At 35.4% G+C, this 21,229-nt stretch overlaps 1 protein-coding gene across 3 annotated transcripts in view; it reads left to right on the top strand.

Annotated features, from left to right (window-relative positions):
• Positions 1-21,229, top strand: part of VPS13A (vacuolar protein sorting 13 homolog A) — a 237,088-nt gene that overhangs the window by 43,567 nt on the left and 172,292 nt on the right. For all 3 annotated transcript variants that reach the window (XR_010944991.1, XM_067744120.1, XM_067744119.1), the window contains exons 11-17: positions 2,494-2,621; positions 2,820-2,926; positions 4,367-4,538; positions 6,125-6,187; positions 6,672-6,801; positions 7,638-7,732; positions 8,065-8,207. Coding sequence is in view for 2 of the 3 variants with exons in the window: in XM_067744120.1 (XP_067600221.1) it covers positions 2,494-2,621; positions 2,820-2,926; positions 4,367-4,538; positions 6,125-6,187; positions 6,672-6,801; positions 7,638-7,732; positions 8,065-8,207 (838 nt within the window). In the remaining variant the exon portion in view is untranslated. The remainder of the gene's footprint in view (positions 1-2,493; positions 2,622-2,819; positions 2,927-4,366; positions 4,539-6,124; positions 6,188-6,671; positions 6,802-7,637; positions 7,733-8,064; positions 8,208-21,229) is intronic.

Raw genomic sequence — 21,229 nt, 5'->3', positions numbered from 1 at the left:
GGTTTTCAGATGGAGGAGGGGCTATGAGATAGCCATGTAGGGGAATGAGAGAATGAATTGATGAGAGCAGTATTATCAAAGTGCTGTTTAGACTAGCAACATCAGTATCACTTGGAAACATGTTAGAAATATAAATTCCAGGGCCCATCCCAGACATACTGAATCAGAACATCTGAGAGTGAAGCTTAGCAATCTATTTTTAACAAGCTATCCTAGTGATTTTGATGAATACTACAGTTTGAGAACCACTGGGCCAGAGTAGGGTTTGGCTAATTTTCTTTTTGCAAAGGGCCATGTAGTAAACAAACATTTTACATTTTATAGGTTATGTATAGTCTCTGTCACATATTTTTCTGTTTCTTTTAAACAACCCTTTAAAAGTATAAAAATCTTTCCTGGGCTTCCCTGGTGGCGCAGTGGTTGAGAGGCCGCCTGCAGATGCAGGGGACGCGGGTTCGTGCCCCGGTCTGGGAAGATCCCACATGCCGCGGAGCGGCTGGGCCCGTGAGCCGTGGCCGCTGAGCCTGCGCGTCTGGAGCCTGTGCTCCGCAACGGGAGAGGCCGCAACAGTGAGAGACCCACATACTGTAAAAAAAAAAAAAAAAAAAAAAAAAAAAATCATTCCTACCTCACTTGCTATACAAAAACAGGCTGTGGTATAGGTTTGGCCTATCCCTGGACTAAAAGAATGTTGTGTGATTAGTCAACAACATTAAGTACCTACTTGAGATTTATGACATTAACGTGAGACCAATCAGTGTGATTTTGTTTTTTCCCAACCACATACAGCTGCGTAGGTATTGATGTGGAGTAAATAGAGGTGTGGAGTAAATAGAGGTATGGAGTACATAGAGTGGCTTTATTCAGAATTCGAATTTTGCCTAGTAAGTATTAACAAAGTGAGAAGGGCCAAGGAGTTAAAGGGTGAATGTAAGGGAATGACTGAAATAACTGTCAACAGGGTAGGGAGAGAGCTGAGGACGTGAAGCAGAAGTGAAAGACAGAGCAAAGATAGAGGATCAATGAATGGTAGTTCCCTTAAGACTTTAGGTTTGGTATTGGATTACTAGAGAGATAGATGGTGGTGGTAGGAGAGTTGGATGCTTGAGGCTGAGTTTATTGAGAGGTTGAGGATATCGGTATGATAAGGTCTAGTGGATGAGGTGAGGGGGGAAGAGTCCAAGGAACTGAGAGGCTATGGTATTGGAACGATCATTTGTATATTGAAATAATCCAGAAATTAGAGTTGCCAGGAGCTAAAATCTGAGAGAGATAGGAGAGGGTGAAGCCCAGGGATGGATAAATTATTGTAACCAAGGAGGGTATAGTGGGTGGTATAGTCTTGTTTAATAAGAGTTAAAGCTGGAGGAGAGGAATAATTTTACTTTTCAAATACTGGTATTATTGCTTTATACATATACTTTCTAAACTTTCTCTTTCAATATCCTTCCATTTATGTACATATAAATTTTCCTCATTTTTAAGTGTATAGTATTCTGTTGTATAGAGTAATGAATTTAACTGGTCCCCTATTGATGAATACCTTCTTGTTCTATTTAAATTAAAAGTATTTTGGGGGGCTTCCCTGGTGGCACAGTGGTTGAGAGTCCGCCTGCCGATGCACGGAACACGGGTTCGTGCCCCGGTCTGGGAAGATCCCACATGCCGCGGAGCAGCTGGGCCCGTGAGCCATGGCCGCTGAGCCTGCGCGTCCGGAGCCTGTGCTCCGCAACAGGAGAGGCCACAACAGTGAGAGGCCCGTGTATCGCAAAAAAAAAAAAAAGTATTTTTGAATTTAGTGCTATGCCTGAGGGATGATTAAAAGAAGAGGAATATATTATCTTTGTATACAAATTAGCTTATAATTTAGTGGTTGATATCTTTCTAGATTCTGCTATTACTGGTCTCCCTCTGCATTATTCTTATTCTTTTTGGCACTAAATACAAAGGGTTGAGAGAAATCTTAGATTATGAGTTGAGCCAAGAAGGTTATCTTGGATAAACTCTCATCTTATCTCCTCTCTTTTTTCAAGTTAAAAGGGGGGACAGATGGATACAGAGACACTGACCTGAAATTCAGGAATTATAATTATATAATGAAAGTCAGTGGCTAAATAAAATATTTTTCCCCTTAGCATTTCTAATTATATTCATTCCTTAAAACTATACTTTTATTAAAATTGTCTTACTGGACTGTTTTGCCTTTTAGAGAGTGTTCCTGCTTGTAAGGATTATTTTGTTGTTTTGAGAAGTTCACTTAGCTTTTATTGTACTCATAAAAGACAATATGAATTATAGATAGGAAAAATATAAAAGACTCTTCAACACTAAGTGACAGTTCATATGATCAAATCATAGCAGTGTGGAAATCTGGGAGCTGTAGAAAGGGTATATAAGAAATGAAAATCAGTATTTTCAACTTGATTCCTTTAGCACTTTGAGACTCTTGAAAAAAACTCAATTTAATTTTTAAAAATCTGTGTTATTTTCCAGTATTTCGCCCCATATCTGCTAATGCCAAACTTCAGATGAATCGCGGATTGGATTTTGACTTTTCTGTCCCCAAAATAAGCCTGGATATTGAGTTACATGACATAACAATTGAACTTAATAAACCACAGGTGATTTTTTATAAATGAAATTTTAAATTGTGAGTTATAGTTTGATAAAAGGAGAGCTAAGATTTTAAATGTTTTTCAAAAACTCATAATGATATATGATAACATTTCCTTAAAAAAGTCAATAATTTAACTTTTATCTTTGACAATTAAACAAAAAGTCTGAAACATTTAAGAACTTCAATTTTTTTCATTCTTCAGTATTTCAGTCTTATGGAACTTCTTGAATCGGTTGATATGATGACGCAAAATCTACCATACAGGAAATTCAAACCTGATGTACCTCTCCACTACCATGCCAAAGAATGGTAATATGCCTTAAATTTTTTCAAATTGAAGCATAATCGACATATATTAGTTTCAGGCGTATGACATAATGATTCGATATGGTATATATTGCAAAATGATCACCACAGTAAGTCTAGTTAACATCCAATATCATGCATAGTTAACAAAACTATTTTTTTTGTTATAAGAACTTATAAGATCTATTCTCTTAGCAACTTTCAAATATGCCATACAGTATTATTAACTGTAGTTGCCATGCTGTACATTATATCCCCATGACTTATTTATTTTATAACTGGAAGTTTTCTGGATCCCCTTCACCCATTTTGAGCATCCCCGACCCACTGCCTCTGGCTACCACCAGTGTATTCTCGGGATCTATGAGCTCATTTTTTAAAATTCAATATGTAAGTGAGATCATACAGTATTTGTCTTTCTCTTTGTCTGTCTGACTTATTTCAGTTAGCATAATGCCCTCAGTAGCCATTCGTGTTGTCACAAATGGCAAGATTTTATTCCTTTTATGGTTGAATAACATTTCATTGTGTGTATAAATATATACATACATTTTCTTGATCCATTCATCCATCAGTGGGCACTTGGTTGTTTCCATATCTTGGCTCTTGTAAATAATGCTGCAGTGAACATGGGAGTGCATATATTTTTTGAATTAGTGTTTTCATTTTCTTCAGGTAGATACCCAGTGGAATTGCTCAATCTAAGTTTTTTAAGATTTAAAAAATATGGTATAAAAGTGAATTTCTTGACTTTTTAAGATACTCTTTAAGGGCTGATAGAAACTATAATGTAATATTTGTCTTGAAACACTTGTAGTGGCTTTTGCTTATTACATGAGTAAAATTAAGTTAAAGGATTCTTTATAATGAATTTACAACTGGAAATACTAGCATTCCATTCATTTACTGTACTTTTGGAATTATTAAGAAACATATCCCAGTTTGTTTTCTAACCATGTCTTTTTTTAGTTTTCAAACTTCGGTATCAGACATATTAAACCTATTATAAACCTGAAAGGGTTATGGTAGTCTATAAAGTGCAACCCCTTTTTAAAATTGAAAAGTCTTATTTTTCCAGTTATTAAGCTCTTTCCTAGATTCTAGAAGTTGCAATTACTCTTTCAGTTGACTATTTTAATTACTATTCAAGTGGCTGAAGTGCTAGTTGCCAATTAATACTTTAATAGTTTTTCTGTAGAACTATATTTATTGTAACAAAATTCAGTGATTTTGATTATTTACATTTAGGAAAGAGATAAGACTAAATAGTGTATTGTTAATTACTAATAGGGCTGGGAAGAAGCAAGTGCCCAGATAATATACCATTTTCATAGTCTCTGTATTATGTATGCTGTTAGAGTAGAAGCAGTATCAGTTATATTTTATACTGTTGGTTTGAGAGTGCTTTTAAGCGTAGGGTTTTTGTTTTTATTTTTTAACTAGGTGGGTTTATGCTATATGTGGTATTCTTGAAGTAAATGTTCGGCCCCACTTACGGATGTGGTCATGGAAGCATATAAGAGAACATAGGCAAAAAATGAAGCAATATAAAGAACTGTATAAAAAAAAACTAACAAGTAAGAAGCCGTCTGGTGAACTTCTCAACTCTTTGGAGGTTAGCATTTAAAAAATTTGTTAAATATTTTGTACTACTTAACTCCTCAGTCTTTAGTGACTAACACTCCCTACTTTTCTGTTCTAATTTGTACTGATCATTCTCTGTCTCTTTTACTTACTAGACTTTTTCATACTCCTTAACTTCTATTGGATGTTACAAACCCTGGTGATGTTTTCCTGTGTGCATTTGGAATTTGAGATTCTCCTCAATCTGGAGAGATTTGGGTTTATGCAAATAGTAATTGGAAGCCTCACATTATTATGACATTTACAAACCTCAAAAGCCTAGAAAGTATTTGCTCCATTGATTCCAGTCTTCTCTGTGTTGGTTTCAAAGCCTTATGTTATGTCACCACTCCATTTTTCCCTATGTTACCATCTAACTGTGCATTAATCAAATAAATTTCTTATCTTCTATATGTATATGCTTATACTTATAGCCAAGTCTGCTCATGCATTCCATCTGCCTTTCTTCATCTCTATCTCAGTTTCACTCATTCCTCAAGTTTTCCTTACATCCCATCTCTTGTATGAACTTTTCTGAATTTTTTGCTCAAACAGTGTTTTTTTTCCTCTTAATCTTTGTGGCATTTCTGGTCTTCACCAGCAACTTTACGTTTAATTAGCTGGCTCCTGAGTTCTCTAAATATTAGTCTTAATCTTTTAGCATTATGGTATATTCTAGATGGGACTGTTTTACCGATGGATGAAGTACAGCTTAGGGAGTCTAAGAAGAGTTAGTCTCTCAAAGTAATGGAATCATTATGAATCCAGGCCAATTTTCAAAAAACTCCCTAAGATTGAGTTCTATTTTTATTTTTGAAATAGAAGACTTTCTGAAGACCTAGGCTATTATGAATGCTTGGGTTTCTGCTTTGGTGGTTACAGATTTCCTTACCTAGTTTTGGATCTTAACCTTAACCCTCTAAGTCTACTGGACTGTAGAACCCTGAGTAAAGTTTTCCAAGGTAATGGTTGGTCATCACTGTTTCTCTTTGGGACTAAAAGTGGTTTGAGCATGAAGCTCTCAAAAGTAATCATGGAAATAATGTATAGATATGATGAAAGATTGAGCTTATCTCAGTTTATTTCAGTTGCTATACTGAAATACTTGGACAAGTATAAAATTTAAAAACAAGTTTTAAGTGTATCTAGATCTACTTGATATATCTTAATGATGACGTACGAAATGTGCATGTAATATGAAGGACGTATAATTGTATTTTTAGTTGAAAGTGACACTAATGTGTTTACCCTTAACTGTAGTTAAAGCCCAAATAAAAGTCATTTAAAACAGTGCATGTATGTTATCTTCTAGTACGTGCCTGTGTATCTTGTAGTATTTTAACTCTTACATGCATGACATGTATGATTTCTTTGTTGAGAAAGTTGTTCCATCATTACTAATTTCCAAGCTGACGTATATACAAGCATTGCTTTTCAGAATTTAACAGGAATATTATGTTGATGGGTGACCTGTTTTCTGCTTCCTATCTCTTCTTTAGTATAGCAATTTGATAGAGAATATATGAAAATTATTTATATAAAGTTATTTATGTAAACACACTTTATTTATATTTTTAGGAGTTGGAAAAGACTTTGGATGTATTTAATATAACTATAGCAAGACAACAGGCAGAAGTTGAGGTAATTCCAGATTGTCTTTCAATTAGTAAAAATAAATCTAGAATTTATACAGATTTGATAGATGTTGTGATGTTACTGGTATTGTGCTGTAATATACTGTTTCCTAAAAAGGGTTCAAATTTGCTTATTTCTATTATAAGAAAATTTGATGCACTGTTTTGCTACATGTATTTAAACCAGACAGGTTCTATGGGAAAAAAATTCTTTCTAACTAATTGGGCTTATCAAATACTGAGAGTTCATATGAAGGTGAAAGCCAATTTTTTTCCCCCCATTACCATTGCTTATAAGACAGTGGTGCTAAGTACCTGGTAATCCTAAATTCTGATGTTTGGCCAATGTTGTGGCTACTATGTTTTATTGTCAGTATGTTATTGTTTACACTTATTCACTAAAGTAGATAAGTTTTAGAAATATTATCCTGTTTCTTTAGATTACTAATAAAGGATAACTTGTCATTTATTTGTAAATTTATTCATTTTAGGTAAAGAAAGCTGGATACAGGATTTTCAGAGAAGGAGCACAAGAGTCAGAGGATAATAAAGGATGGTTTAGCTGGCTGTGGACTTGGTCAGAATCATATACTAAACAACAACCAGATCTTAAACCTGGAAGTATGTCCATTTCATTTTATAGTAGTGCAGTTAATCATCAGGCTATGGTAGTGTAGCTAACCATCAGGTGTGCAATTAAGTTTTGTAGGAAATTTTCTCTTTCATTAAAATAGACATTTTAAGTCTTATTTATTTATTATAATTCTTATTATTATCAGTAATATTACTATTAGATATTGTAAATATATGTGTTAAATAAAAATCAAATAAAATAAATTTTAAAATCTTACTAATGCTTGCAAAAGAGCATTATGTCTAGAGGATTTAGTAAGTGCATATAGCACAGTCATAGATAAAATAAAAATTCCGAAAGGGTGTAAACCACTGTAAATTTTTATCGAAATTATTTGTTGGAAAGATTTTTGCTTCCCAACAAAATGCTTAAGACCATGGAGGCTTAGGGGCTTAGGTTTACATCCTAGATCTATTGTTTATTAGCAGTGTGGCCCTGGCATATTATTTAAGCTCTCTAAACCTCAATTTCATCATCTGTAATAAAATGTGGAGAAATGATATTAATATTACCTACTTTGTACACTAAGTATGTTGCTTAACACAATGCCATTAAGTGCCTAATACAGGTATCTATTTTGTGTGCTTAATACAAATATTTAGAAATTTATATTGCTAAATTTATGTATTTAGCAATTTATATTTTGGGAGAATAAACCTTCTAAAATTGGCAATGCCATCTAGCATTCAGTGAATATAATTTCTTAAAAGTATTATAAAAAGAGAGTAAAATTTGCATTTAATTCATTAAAAGCAGCTAAATTTTGGGCCGGTTTTATCTTGTTACCAGTTAAGAACATAAAACACTTTTTTATGATTTTTAGGTCTTGAAGAAATGTTGACACCTGAAGAAAAAACTTTACTATATGAAGCAATTGGCTATAGTGAAACAGCAGTTGATCCAACCTTGCCAAAAACAGTAAAATGTTTTCTTGCCTTATACCTGAGCATTTAGTGATAGATATGCCTATTTTTAATCCTTTCAGAAATATACGTTACTGAGTTGTTCTGTCATCTTTCTTTGAGTCTATAAATATTGCATTTATTTTAGTTTCCAAGGTAGGGATAAAAATTGTCCCCTACTTTTTAGTGTTATGTGGTGATCCTTTAATATACGAAGGGTTGTGTTTGAAGTATTTTTCTGGTTTTTGGAAAGAATAAACTATATAAATAGGAGTATTTGTTGTATATATATATATATATACACATATAGATAATTTTTTTCATTTTATTCCTCTGAATATACTCTAGTTTGAAGCCATGAAGTTTTTTGTTCACTTGAAAAGTATGTCTATTATTCTAAGAGAACAACAACAAAAATCTGAACTGTTAGATATTGTAGTGGAAGAATTTAGCACTTTGATTGTGCAAAGACCAGGAGCACAAGCAGTTAAGTAAGTATTAATTTATTTTCTCTTATCTGTAAGAAAATATTTCACTGTGAGATTGGAATTTAGTCATACAGTATTTTGTAAAGAGTACTGTGGTTTAATTTGTCCTTTTGTATTTTTAGAAAGGTAGTTTTTTTCATTAATATATATATTTTGGGATTGTTAAAATAACACATGTTCAGTAGAAAACTTCATGCCGAGAGACACTAAAGAATAATACAAAAATGTCAGCAATCACAGTATTGAAAAAGAAACAGCATTAACAATTTTGTTTTTATCTGGGAGTGTCTTTATTTTATCTTCTGTTTTAAAAATAGCTTTATTGAGGTATAATGCACATACCATACAATGCACCCATTAAAGTGTACAATTCACTTTTTTGTCACACTGTATCGTATACCAAATCCACATGGTATATTTACAAGCTTGTACAACAGTTATCATTACCTAATTACAGAACACTTTAACACCCCGTAAAGGAAACACTAATACCCATTAGCAGTCACTCCCCATTGCTCCCTCTCCCCAGTGTCTGGTAAAAACTATTTTACTTTCTTTCTTTTTTTAAAAAAAATTATTTATTTATTTATTTTTGGCTGCGTTGGGTCTTTGTTGCTGCGTGCGTGGGCTCTCCCTAGCTGCGGCGCGTGGGGGCTACTCTTCGTTTTGGTTTGCGGGCTTCTCGTTGCGGTGGCTTCTCTTGTGGAGCACGGGCTCTAGGTGCATGGGCTTCAGTAGTTGTGGCTCGCGGGCTCTAGAGTGCACGCTCAGTGGTTGTGGCACACTGGCTTAGCTGCTCCGTGGTATGTGGGATCTTCCCAGGGATCAAACCCATGTCCCCCGCATTGGGGGCAGATTCTTAACCACTGCACCACCAGGGAAGTCCCGCTAATTTACTTTCTATTTCTAAGAATTTGTTTGGGGCATTTCATATTAATGGAATCATATAATATGTGGCCTTTTCTGTCTGGCTTGTTTTACTAATAGGCATGATATTTTCAAGGTTCATCCATGGTATAGCATGAATTAGTGCTTCATTCTTTTTTATTGCCAAATAATATTTCATTGTATGGATACATCACATTTTGTTTGCCCGTTCATCAGATGATGGATATTTTTGGTTTGTTTCCACTTTTTTGCTACTATGAAAAATGCTGCTATGAAAATTAATGGACAGTATTTTGTATGGACAAGTTTCAAGTTTTCTTGGGTTTATATACCTAGGAGTGGAATTGTTGCCTCAAATGGTAACTCTATATTTAACTTTTTGAGGAATTGACAGACTGTTTTCCAAAGCAGCTGCATCATTTTACATTCCCACCAGCATTGTGTGAGTTTTCCATTTAGCTACACCCTTGCCAACACTTCTCTGTCCTTTTGATTATAGCCATCCTAAATGAGTGTAAAGTAGTATCTCACTGTGGTTTTGATTTGCACTTCCCTGATGGCTAATGATGTTGAGCATCTTTTCATGTATTTATTGGCTGTTTCTGTATAGTTTGAGGACTGTCTATTAAATTCCTTTGCCCATTTTTTTCTTTTATTTAATTTTTAAAAAATTATATTGAAGTACAGTTGATTTACAATGTTGTGTTAATTTCTGCTGTACAGCAAAGTGACTCATTTATACATACATGTATTCTTTTTCATATTCTTTTCCATTATGGTTTATCACAGGATACTGAATATAGTTCCCTGTGCCATACAGTAGGACCTTGTTGTTTATGCATTCTATATATAATAGTTTGCATCTACTAATCCTAAACTCCCCCCTACACCTTGGCAACCACAGGTCTGTTCTCTATGTCTGTGAGTCTGTTTCTGTTTCATAGGTAAGTTCATTGGTGTCATCTTTTAGATTCCACATATAAATGATATTGTATGGGATTGTCTGTCTCTTTCTGACTCACCTCACTTAGTATGATAATCTTTAGGTCCATCCATGTTGCTGCAAATGGCATTATGTCATTCTTTTTTATGGCTGAGTAATATTCCATTGTATATACCTACCACATCTTCTTTATCCATTCCTCTGTTGATGAACGCTTAGGTTGTTTCCATGTCTTGGCTGTTGTAAACAGTGTTGCATTGAACATTGGGGTGCATGTATCTTTTCAAATTATAGTTTTCTCCAGATATATGCCCAGGAGTGGATTGCAGGATCATATAGAAACTCCAGTTTTAGTTTTTTGAGGAACCCCCATACTGTTTTCCATAGTGGCTGTACCAATTTACATTCCCACCAACAGTATAGGAGGGTTCCCTTTTCTCCACACCCTTTCCAGAATTTGTTATTTGTAGACTTTCTAATGATAGTCATTCTGACTAGTGTGAGGTGCTACCTTGTAGTTTTGACTTACATTTCTCTAATAATTAGTGATGTTGAGCATCTTTTCATCTGCCTGTTGGCCATCTGTATATCTTCTTTGGAGAAATGTCTACTTAGGTCTTCTGCCCATTTTTTGATTTACAGTGGTTTTGGTTTTTTTGTTGCTATTGTTACTGAATTGTATGAGCTGTTTGTATATTTTGGAAATTAAGCCCTTGTCAGTCGCATCATTTGCAAATATTTTCTCCCAGTCTGTAGGTTGTCTTTCCATATTGTTTATGGTTTCCTTTGCTGTACAAAAGGTTGTAAGTTTGATTAGGTCCCATTTGTTTATTTTTGCTTTTATTTCTATTGCCTTGGTAGACTGACCTAAGAAAACATTGGTATGATTTATGTCAGAGAATGTTTTCCTATATTCTCTTCTAGGAGTTTTATGGTGTCATGTCTTATATTTAAGTCTTTAAGCCATTCTGAGTTTATTTTTGTGTATGGTGTGAGAGTATGTTCCAAATTCATCGATTTATGTGCAGCTGTCCAAATTTTCCCAACACCATTTGCTAAGGATACTGTCTTTTCTCTATTGTATATTCTTCCCTCCTTTGTCGAAGATTAATTAACCATAGTTGTGTGAGTTTATTTCTGGGCTGTCTATTCTGTTCTGTTGATCCATATGTCCTTGTGTCAGTATCACACTGTTTTGTTTACTGTAGCTTTGTAGTACTGTCTGAATTCTGGGAGGGTTATGCCTCCTGCTGTGTTCTTTTTCTTCAGGATTTCTTTGGCAATTCTGGGTCTTTTATGGTTCCATGTAAAATTTAGGATTATTTGTTCTAGTTCTGTGAAAAATGTCATGGGTAGTTTGATAAGGATCTCATTAAATCTGTAGATTGCTTTGGGTAGTATGGCCATTTTAACAATATTAATTCTTCCAATCCAAAAGCATGGGATATCTTTCCATTTCTTTGAAGCATCTTCAGTTTACTTTATTAATGTTTTGTACTTTTCAGCATATGAGTCATTAACCTCCTTTGTGAAGTTTATTCCTACGTATTTTATTTTTTGATGCTATTTTGTAAGGAATTGTTTGTTTATATTCCCCTTCTGATATTTCATTGTTAGTGTAAAGAAATGCAACCAATTTCTGTATGCTAATCTTGTATCCTGCTACCTTGCTGAATTCGTTTATCAGTTCTAGTAGGTTTTTTTTGTGGAGTCTTTAGGGTTTTCTGTATATGGTATCATGTCACCTGCATATAATGACAACTTTACCTCTTCCCTACCAATTTGAATACCTTTTATTTCTTTTTCCTGTCTGATTGCTGTGGCTAGGACTTCCAGTACTATGTTGAAGAGAAGTGATAAGAGTGGGCATCCTTGTCTTGTTCTACATTTTAGCAGGAATTCTTCTGAGTATTATATTGGCTGTGGGTTTGTCATAAATAGCTCTTATTATGTTGAGATATGTTCTCTCTATACCCACTTTGGTAAGAGTTTTTATCATGAATGGATGTTGAATTTTATTGAATGCTTTTTTGCATGTATTGAGATGATCCTGTCGTTTTTGTTTTTTCTTTTGTTGATGTGGTGTATCAAATTGATTGATTTGTATTTGTTGAACCATCCTTGTGAACTTAGGATGAATCCCACTTGGTTGTGGTGTATGATCTTTTTTATGTATTGTTGAATTCAGTTTGCTAATATTTTGGTGAGAATTTTTACATCTATATTCAACAAAGATATTGGCCTATAATTTTCTTTTTGGTAGTGTCTTTGTCTGGTTTTGGTATCACGGTGATGTTGGCTTCACAGAATGTCTTTTGGAATGTTACTTACTCTTCAGTCTTTTGGAAGAGTTTGAGAAGGATCGGTATAAGTTCTTCTTTGTATGTTTGGTGTAATTCACCTGTGAAGCCATCTGGCCCTGGACTTCTGTTTGTAGGGAGTTTGTTTCATTACAGATTCTGTTTCACTTCTAGTGATCAGTCTGTTCAAGTTATCTATTTTTTCTTGATTCCGTTTGGGTGGGCTGTATGTTTCTAGAAAGTTGTCCATTTCCTCTAGGTTGTCAAATTGGTTGACATATAATCATTCATAGTATTCTTTTATGGTTTTTTGTAATTCTGCAGTATCAGTTGTGATTTATTCTCTTTCATTTCTTATTTTGTTTATTTGGGTCTTGTCTCTTTTGTTCTTGGTGAGCCTGCTCAGAGGTGTGTCAATTTTGTTTACCCTTTCAAAGACCCAGGTCTTGGTTTTACTTATTTTTTTCTATTGTTTTTTTAATCTCTATTTTATTTGTTTCCCCTCTGGTCTTTAATTGTCTCCTTCCTTCTGCTAACTTTAGGTATAGTTTGTTCTTCTTTTTCTGGTTCTTTTAGGTGGTGGGTTAGGTTATTTGAGATTTTTCTTCTTTCTTAAAGAAGGCCTGTATTACTCTGAACTTCCCTCTAAGAACTGCTTTTGCTGCATCCCATAGATTTTGTTGGTTGTGTTTTCATTGTCCTTTGTCTCAAGGTATATTTTAATTTCTTCTTTGATTTCATTGTTGACCCATTGGATTTTTTAGTAGCATGTTGTTTAGTCTCCATGTAATTGTTTTTTTTTCCCATTTCTTTTTCTGTGGTTGATTTCTAGTTTCATGCTGTTGTGGTCATAATAGTTGTTGAGATAATTTCTATACTCTTGAATTTGTTGAGTCTTGTTTTGTGCCCTAGTATGTGGTCAATCCTAGAGAATGTTCCGTGTGCACTTGAATGTGTATTCTGGTTTTTTTGGATGTAATGTCCTAAAAATATCAATTAAGTCTAACTGTTGTATTTTATCATTTAGGATCTCTGTTGCCTTATTTTCTGTCTCAAAGATCTGTCCATTGATGTGAATGAGGTGTTAAAGTCTCCTACTACTATTGAATTCCCATCAGTTTCTCCCTTTATGTCTGTTAGTATTTGTTTTATGTATTTGGGTGCTCCTGTGTTAGGTGCATATATATTGATGAGTGTAAAATCCTCTCATGTTCATCCTTTTATCATTATATAGTGTCCTTCTTTATCTTTCTTTCTTTACGGCATTTGTTTTAAAGTCTATTTTGTCTGATTCGAGTATTGCGACCCTCACTTTTTTGTCGTTTCCGTTTGCATGAAATATGTTTTCCATCCCCTCACTTTCAATCTATGTGTGTCCTTTGCTCTAAGGTGGGTCTCTTGTAGGCAGCCTATTGTAGGCTCTTGTTTTTTTGATTCAGTCTGCCACTCTTTGTCTTTTGATTAGAGCATTTAGGCCATTGCCATTTAAGGTAATTATTGATAGATATGTATTTATTGCCTTTTTAAACCTTGTTTTCCAGTTGATTCTGTGTTTCTTCTTTGTTCCTTTCTTTTTCTTTTTCTTGGCCATGCCACATGGGTTGTGGGATCTTATTTCTCTGACCACGGATCGAACTCGGGCCCTTTTCAGTGAGAGCGCAGAGTCCTAACCACTGGACCTCCGGGGAATTCCCCTGCTTTTCTTTTTTGTGGTTTGATGATTTCCTTTTATTTTATGCCTTTGTTTTCTTCTTTTAGGTTTTAGTGAATGTATTGCAGGTTTTTCCTTTGTGGTTACCCTGTTTTTTAAGTATTTTTACCCCTTGCTATATACTTGCTTTAGACTGATAGTCATATAGGGTCAAACACATTGGAAAAAAAACAAAAACAAAGAATCTACCTTTTCTTACTCTTCTCCCCCACATTTTATGATTTTGAAGTCCTCTTTTACTTCTTCATGTTTATCCTTTTGCTGTTCATTGTGGTTATCATTGTTTTCACAAGGTTGTTTTGATTTTTTTAAATAAAAAAATGTACTGGCTTATTTAAGAGATTTACTTGCCAGTTGTGATTTTCTCTTTCCTATAGACTCTTGCTTCTTTTCTGTTTAGAAAAGACTTGTCAGTGTTTCTTTTAAGATAGGTTTAGTATTGCTGTATTCTTTTAGTTTTTGTTTGTCTCAGAAATTCTTTATCTCTCCTTCTATTCTAAATGATAATCCTGCTGGGTAGAGTATTCTAGGTTGCATATTTTTCCCTTTTAGAGTTTTGAATGTATCTTGCCATTCCCTTCTGGCCAAAAACATTTCTGTAGAGAAATCAGCCCATAGCCTTATGGGGATTCCCTTGTAATTAACTCTTAGTTTTTCTCTTGCTGCCTTTAGAATCCTCTCTTTATTTTTAACTTTTGACATTTTGATTATAATATGTCATGGTATAGGTCTGTTTGGGACTCTCTGTGCTTTCCTGTTGCCTTTTTTAGTTGAGGGAAGTTTTCGGCCATAATTTCTTCAAATACTTTTTCAATCCCCTTGTCTCTTTCTTCTTCTTCTGTAATCCCTATTATGTGTAGATTGTATATTATCGCATAGGTCTCTTATATTGCTTTCATTTTTTTTTTCATTTGGCTTTCTGTCTGCTGTTCTGATTGGGTGATTTCCATTATTCTATCTTCCGGATCACTTATTCATTCTTCTGCATTATTCATTCTCCTGTTCATTGCCTTTAGCTCACTTTTTGTCCCAGCAAATGAGTTTTCTTGGCTCCTCCTTATATTTTCTAGTTCCTTTTTATAGTACTCTGCATTTCTGTCAATAGCTTTTCTTAATTCCTTCAGTATTTTCATTATCTCCTTTTTGAACTCAGTTTCTGTTAGACAGAAGATATCTGTTTCATTGTTTGTTCTTTCAGGGGAATTCTCTTGATCTTTTAACTGGGAGTGTTTCCTCTGCTTCTTCATTTTACTTACATTTCTCTTACTCTGTGAGTTTTAGAGAAACAATTGTCTACTGTGGTCTTGGAGGGCTTTTTTTATGTGTGAGCATCCCTGGGTAGCTTGTGTGGGTTTAATATATTTGGTGTGAGGGCTGTTTTTAGTATGAATGCCTGTGGCCTTCTTTCCTCAGCATGTGCTGGCCGTTACCCCCATTAGTAGGGGGTGTGTAGATGCAGCTACTGGCACCCACTCCCAGGGCACTTGGTGGCAATGGCAGCTCGTGCACGCCTACAGAGCCCATGATGGCGGCGGAGGCGGCTCGCAACCGCTCCTAGAGCCTGCAAGGGTGGCAGCAGCAGCTCAAGATTGCTCCTGGAGCCCAGGAGGGCAGCAGCGGCGGCTTGCAACCTATCCTGGAGCCTTTAGCGCCTCTTTTTAAAGACCACTAATCCCATGCATGAGGGCTCTGCCCTAATGACCTAATCACCTCCCAACAGTCCTACCTCCAAATAACCATCACATTAGGCATTAGAATTTCAACAAATGAAATTTGAGGGACACAGACATTCACAGCATAGCAGCTTGTGTTAGTCCCCTGGCTCCAGGAAGCCACACCAGGAATATTGCCCACTGCTTTGCTAAGGAATGGGGATGATAGGCAGATAAACAGAAATGCCAGAGTGCTATCTTTCTGAAATTCAGCTGTCTTTACCTCTTTCATTTTTCCCTGGTTGCTGTAAGTTTTTTATTAAATTCCAGACTTGCAAGAAAGTTGATTCTGGGAGTTTTCGTTAGTTTAATCGTCATTTCAGTGGAGAAACTCGATTATTTGAGCACCTTTTTCTGTCACTTCCAAAGACAATACTTATCCATTAACTTTTTTTTTAAAGGCTTTATTATTTTAGAGCAGTTTGAAGTTTACAACAAAGTTTAGAGGGAGGTATAGACATTTCTCCTATACCTTCTACCCCTACACATACAGAGCCCCCCTGCAATTATCAACACCACTCACCAGAATAGTACATTTTTACTAAAAATGAACCTACACTGGCTTAATCACCCAAAGTCCATAGTTTACATCATGGTGCACTCTTGTTGTACATTCTGTGGTATGGACAACATAGAATGACAAGTGTCCATTGTTACAGTATCACACACAGTATTTTCACTGCTCTAAAAATCCTGCGTTCTGCTATTCATTCCTTACTCACTCCCCCAACCACTGATTATTTTACTGTGTTCATAGTTTTGCCTTTTTTAGAATGCCCTGTAGTTGAAATCATACAGTGTGTAGCCTGGCTTCTTTCACTTAGCGATATGCATTTAAGCTTCCTATATGTCTTTTCATGAATTGATAACTCATGGTTTTTAGCACTTAATAACATTACATTGTCTGGATGTACCACAGTTTGTTTATCCATTCACCTACTGAAGGACATCTTGGTTGCTTCTACGTTTTGGCAGTTATGAATATAGCTGTTGTAAACAGCTGTGTAGGTTTTATATGGACATAAGTTTTCAGCTCCTTTGGGTAAATATCAAGGAGCCGATTGTTGGATCACATGGTAAAAATATGCTTAATTTTGTAAGAAACCACCAAACTTTCTTCTAAAGTGACTGTACCATTTTGAATTTCCACCAGCAATGTATGAGAGTTCCTATTGCTCCATCTACATCCTTGTCATTACTTGGTGTTGTCATTATTCCAGATTTTGGCCATTCTAATATGTATGTAGTTGTATGTCACTGTTGTTTTAATTTTCATTTCCATGATGACATATGATGTAGAGCATCTTTTCATATGCTTATTTGTCAGTTTTACTTGGTGAGGTGTCTGTTAAGATCTTTAGCCCATTTTTTAATTGTGTTGTTTGTTTTCTTCTTGTTGAGTTTAAAGTGTTCTTTATATATTTTAGATAACAGGTCCTTATCAGATGTGTTGTTCGCAAATATTTTCTCCTATTCTGTGGCTTATTTTCTTATTCTCTTAAAATTAATATCTACCATAATTGTTACTCTTTTCTATTTATTGCCCTTGTTCTTTGTTCCTGTTTTTGTCTATCATGTCTTTTCTTCTTTTTGCAGTTTAATTGAACATTTTGTATGATTCCATTTTCTCTCTTTTCTTGGCACATCAGTTAAAATTTTTTAAACTTTTTTTAGTGGTTGCCCTAGAGCATTTAATATACTTTTTTGTTTGTTTTTTTAATTTTATTTTATTTTTTTAAAAAATGTTTAATTTTTATTGGAGTATAGTTGATTTAAAATGTGTTAGTTTCTGCTGTACAGCAAAGTAAAAAACTTATACATATACACAAAAAGAATCTTTTCTAGATTCTTTTCCCATATAGGTCATTACAGAATATTGAATAGAGTTCCCTGTGTTATTCGGTAGGTCTTCATTAGATATCTATTTTATATATAGTAGTATGTATAGCTTTTTTTTTGCCTTTTTATTTATTTAATTTTTTTTTAACATCTTTATTGTGGAATGCCTTTTTTCTTTTTTTTCTTTTTTTTTTTTTGCGGTACACGGGCCTCTCACTGCTGTGGCCTCTCCCGTTGTGGAGTACAGGCTCCAGACGTGCAGGCTCAGTGGCCATGGCTCATGGGCCCAGCTGCTCCGCGGCATGTGGGATCTTCCTGGACTGGGGCACGAACCTGTGTCCGCTGCATCGGCAGGCGGACTCTCAACCACTGCGCCACCAGGGAAGCCCCTTTCTTTTAAAAAAAAAAAAAAGTCTTTATTGGAGTATAATTGCTTTACAATGGTCTGTTAGTTTCTGCTTTATAACAAAGTGAATCAGTTATACATATGTCCCCATATCTCTTCCCTCTTGTGTCTGCCTCCCTCCCTCCCATCCTCCCTATCTCACCCCTCTAGGTGGTCACAAAGCACCGAGCTGATCTCCCTGTGCTGTGCGGCTGCTTCCCACTAGCTATCTATTTTACATTTGGTAGCGTATATATGTCCATGCCACTCTCTCACTTTATCCCAGCTTACCCTTCCCCCTCCCCGTATCCTCAAGTCCATTCTCTAGTAGGTCTGTGTCTTTATTCCTGTCTTGTCCCTAGGTTCTTCATGACCTGTCTTTTTTTTGTTGTTTTTTAGACTCCGTATATATGTGTTAACATACGGTATTTGTTTTTCTCTTTCTGACTTACTTCACTCTGTATGACAGACGCTAGGTCCATCCATCTCACTACAAATAACTCAATTTCGTTTCTTTTTTTTTTTTTTAAACAACTGATCTAAGTCTGCTTTGAAATAATACTATACTATCTCACAGGTAATGTGAGTACCCAGTAATAACAAAATATCTTAATTCCTTCCTCTAATCCCTTGTGTCATTCCTGTTATTCAATACACTCTTAGATTATTAACAATGAACGTACTAATAATCTGTTAGGACAATTAAATGTTTGCATTTTACCCTCACTTTCCTACTTCAGTGCTCTTTCTTTATGTAATCTGAGTTTCCAACTTACATTTACTTTCTTCTCTCTATGTAACTACTTTTAATATTTCTTGAAAGGCAGGTCTAATGACAACAATTTTTCTCCATTTTTGTTTGCCTGAGGAAGTCTTTAGTTCTTCTTTACTTTTGGAGGGAAAGTTCATGGGGTACAGAATTCTAGTTTAGAGTTTTTTGCTCTTACACTTTAAAATATTTGTTATACCCTGTTCTTGCTAGTATGGTTTCTGAGAATGTGGAAGTAATTCTTATCTTTGCTTCTCTATAAGTAAGGATTTTTTTCCCCTCTAGCTCTTTTTAGGATTTTTTTCTTTATATTTCATTCTCTGTAGTTTGAAAATATGCCTAGGTGCAGTGGGTTTTTTTTGCTTTTTGTTTTGTATGTTTTGTGGGTTTTTTTAGCATTTATTCTGCTTGATGTTCTCTGAGCTTCCTAAATCTGCTATTTAGTATCTGATATTAATTTGGAGAAATTCTCAATCATTATTGATTGAAATATTTCTTCTGTTCCTTTCTCTCTTCTCCTTCTGGTATTCCCATTACTTGTACAGTACAACTTTTGTAGTTATGCATGGATATTCTCTTCTGATTTTTTAGAAATGCTTTCTGTATTTTTATGATTTTTCTGATCTCTTCTCCAGCTCAGGGATTTCCTTAGCTGTGCAACTGTGCAGTCTCCTAATAAACCCATCAAAGTCATTCTTGTTACAGTGATTTTTATCTTTAGCATTCATTTTTGGTTTTTTTAGGATTTCCATCTCTCTGTTTACATTGTTCATCTGTTCTTGCAGATTGTCTACTTTATCTGTTAGACATATTAACCGTTGGACATATTAATTGTAGTTGCTTTAAATTTCTAGTCATGTAATTCCAGCATCCCTGCCATGTTTGGTTCTGATGCTTGCTCTGTCACTTCAAATTGTGTTTTTTGCCTTTTTGTATGCCTTGTTATTTTTTCCTGATAGCCAGACATTATATACTGGGTAAAAGGAATTGCTGTAAATAGGTCCTTAATAATTTGGTTATAAGATGTGGGAGAAAGGGAAGAGTTCTGTAGTTCTGTGATGAGCTCTCAGTCTTTGAATGAGCCTGTGCTTCTGTACTGTGAACTTAACAAGAGTTTCTCAGTTTTTTTCCCTACCCCCTTAGGGGGATAGAATGGGTAGTATGGGCTGGAGTTGGGTATTTCCCTCCCCCCATATGGAGTGGTAGACTTGACTGGAGTTGGATATTTCCCTTCCCTTGGTCATTTTGGCTCTGATAATACCCCATTAGGTAAGGCTCTAGTTAACTCGTTTCTCCAGAGGGCAGGCCTTGTGAAGAACAATAGAGTGCTCTGGCATATTTTTAAATGGTTCATCGTCCTCTCCACTTGCCTGAGGAGGGGATATTTCTCCAATATTTACTGTGGGAACCTGGTCGAATTCTTGGAGGTGTATCTCAAATTATTTGGGGGACTCCCCTGTGGCTGGGTCCCCTTAGAGTTTTTTATTTTAATTAATTTTCATTGGAGTATAGTTGCTTTACAATATCGTGTTACTTTCTGATGTACAATAAAGTGAATCAGTTATATATATATACATATATCCACTCTTTTTAAAATTTCCTTCACATTTAGGTCACCACAGATCATTGAGTAGGGTTCCCTGTGCTAAATAGTAGGTTCTCATTAGTTATCTATTTTATACATAGCAGTGTATATATGTCAATCTCAATCTCCCAATTCGTCCCCCTTCTCCCTGCCCCCGCTTAGTAACCATAAGGTCTCTACATCTGTGACTCTTATTTCTGCTTTGCCAATAAGTTCACCTGTACCATTTTTCTAGATTCCACGTATAAATGATATTATACAGTATTTGTTTTTCTCTTTCTGACTTACTTCACTCTGTATGACAATCTCTAGGTCCATTCATGTCTCCTCAAATGGCACTGTTTCATTCCTTTTTATGGCTGAGTAATATTCCATTGTATATATGTATCATGTCTTCTTTATCCATTCCTCTGTCAGTGGACATTTAGGTTGCTTCTGTGTCCTGGCTATTGTAACTAGTGCTGCAGTGAACATCAGGGTGCATGCATCCTTTCCAATTATGGTTTTCTCTGGATATATGCCTAGAAGTGGGATTGCTGGGTCATCTGGTAGCTCTATTTTTAGTTTTTTAAGGAACCTGCATACAGTTCTCCATAGTGGCTGTACCAATTTACATTCCCACCAGCAGTGTAGGAAGGTTCCCTTTCCTCCACACCCTCTCCAACATTTATTGTTTGTTGATTTTTTGATGATGGCCATTCTGCCCGGTGTCAGGTAATAGTTCCCTCTGGAGTTTTTAACTCTCAGAGTTGTCCACACTAAGTCTCCAGCAATTCAGTTACAGTTTAGGTTTTCCAACCTTGGCTCTAGTGTCCGTGGTGGTTTCCTTTTTGCAGATCTCTGCTCTGGTAAGCCATGACTCCACTCCCTGTCTGTGTCTTCAGTCTTAGGGG

The sequence above is a fragment of the Pseudorca crassidens genome, chromosome 7, assembly GCF_039906515.1.
Source record: "Pseudorca crassidens isolate mPseCra1 chromosome 7, mPseCra1.hap1, whole genome shotgun sequence".
NCBI lineage: Eukaryota > Metazoa > Chordata > Mammalia > Artiodactyla > Delphinidae > Pseudorca > Pseudorca crassidens.
This window is presented reverse-complemented; position numbering and strand designations above follow the sequence as displayed.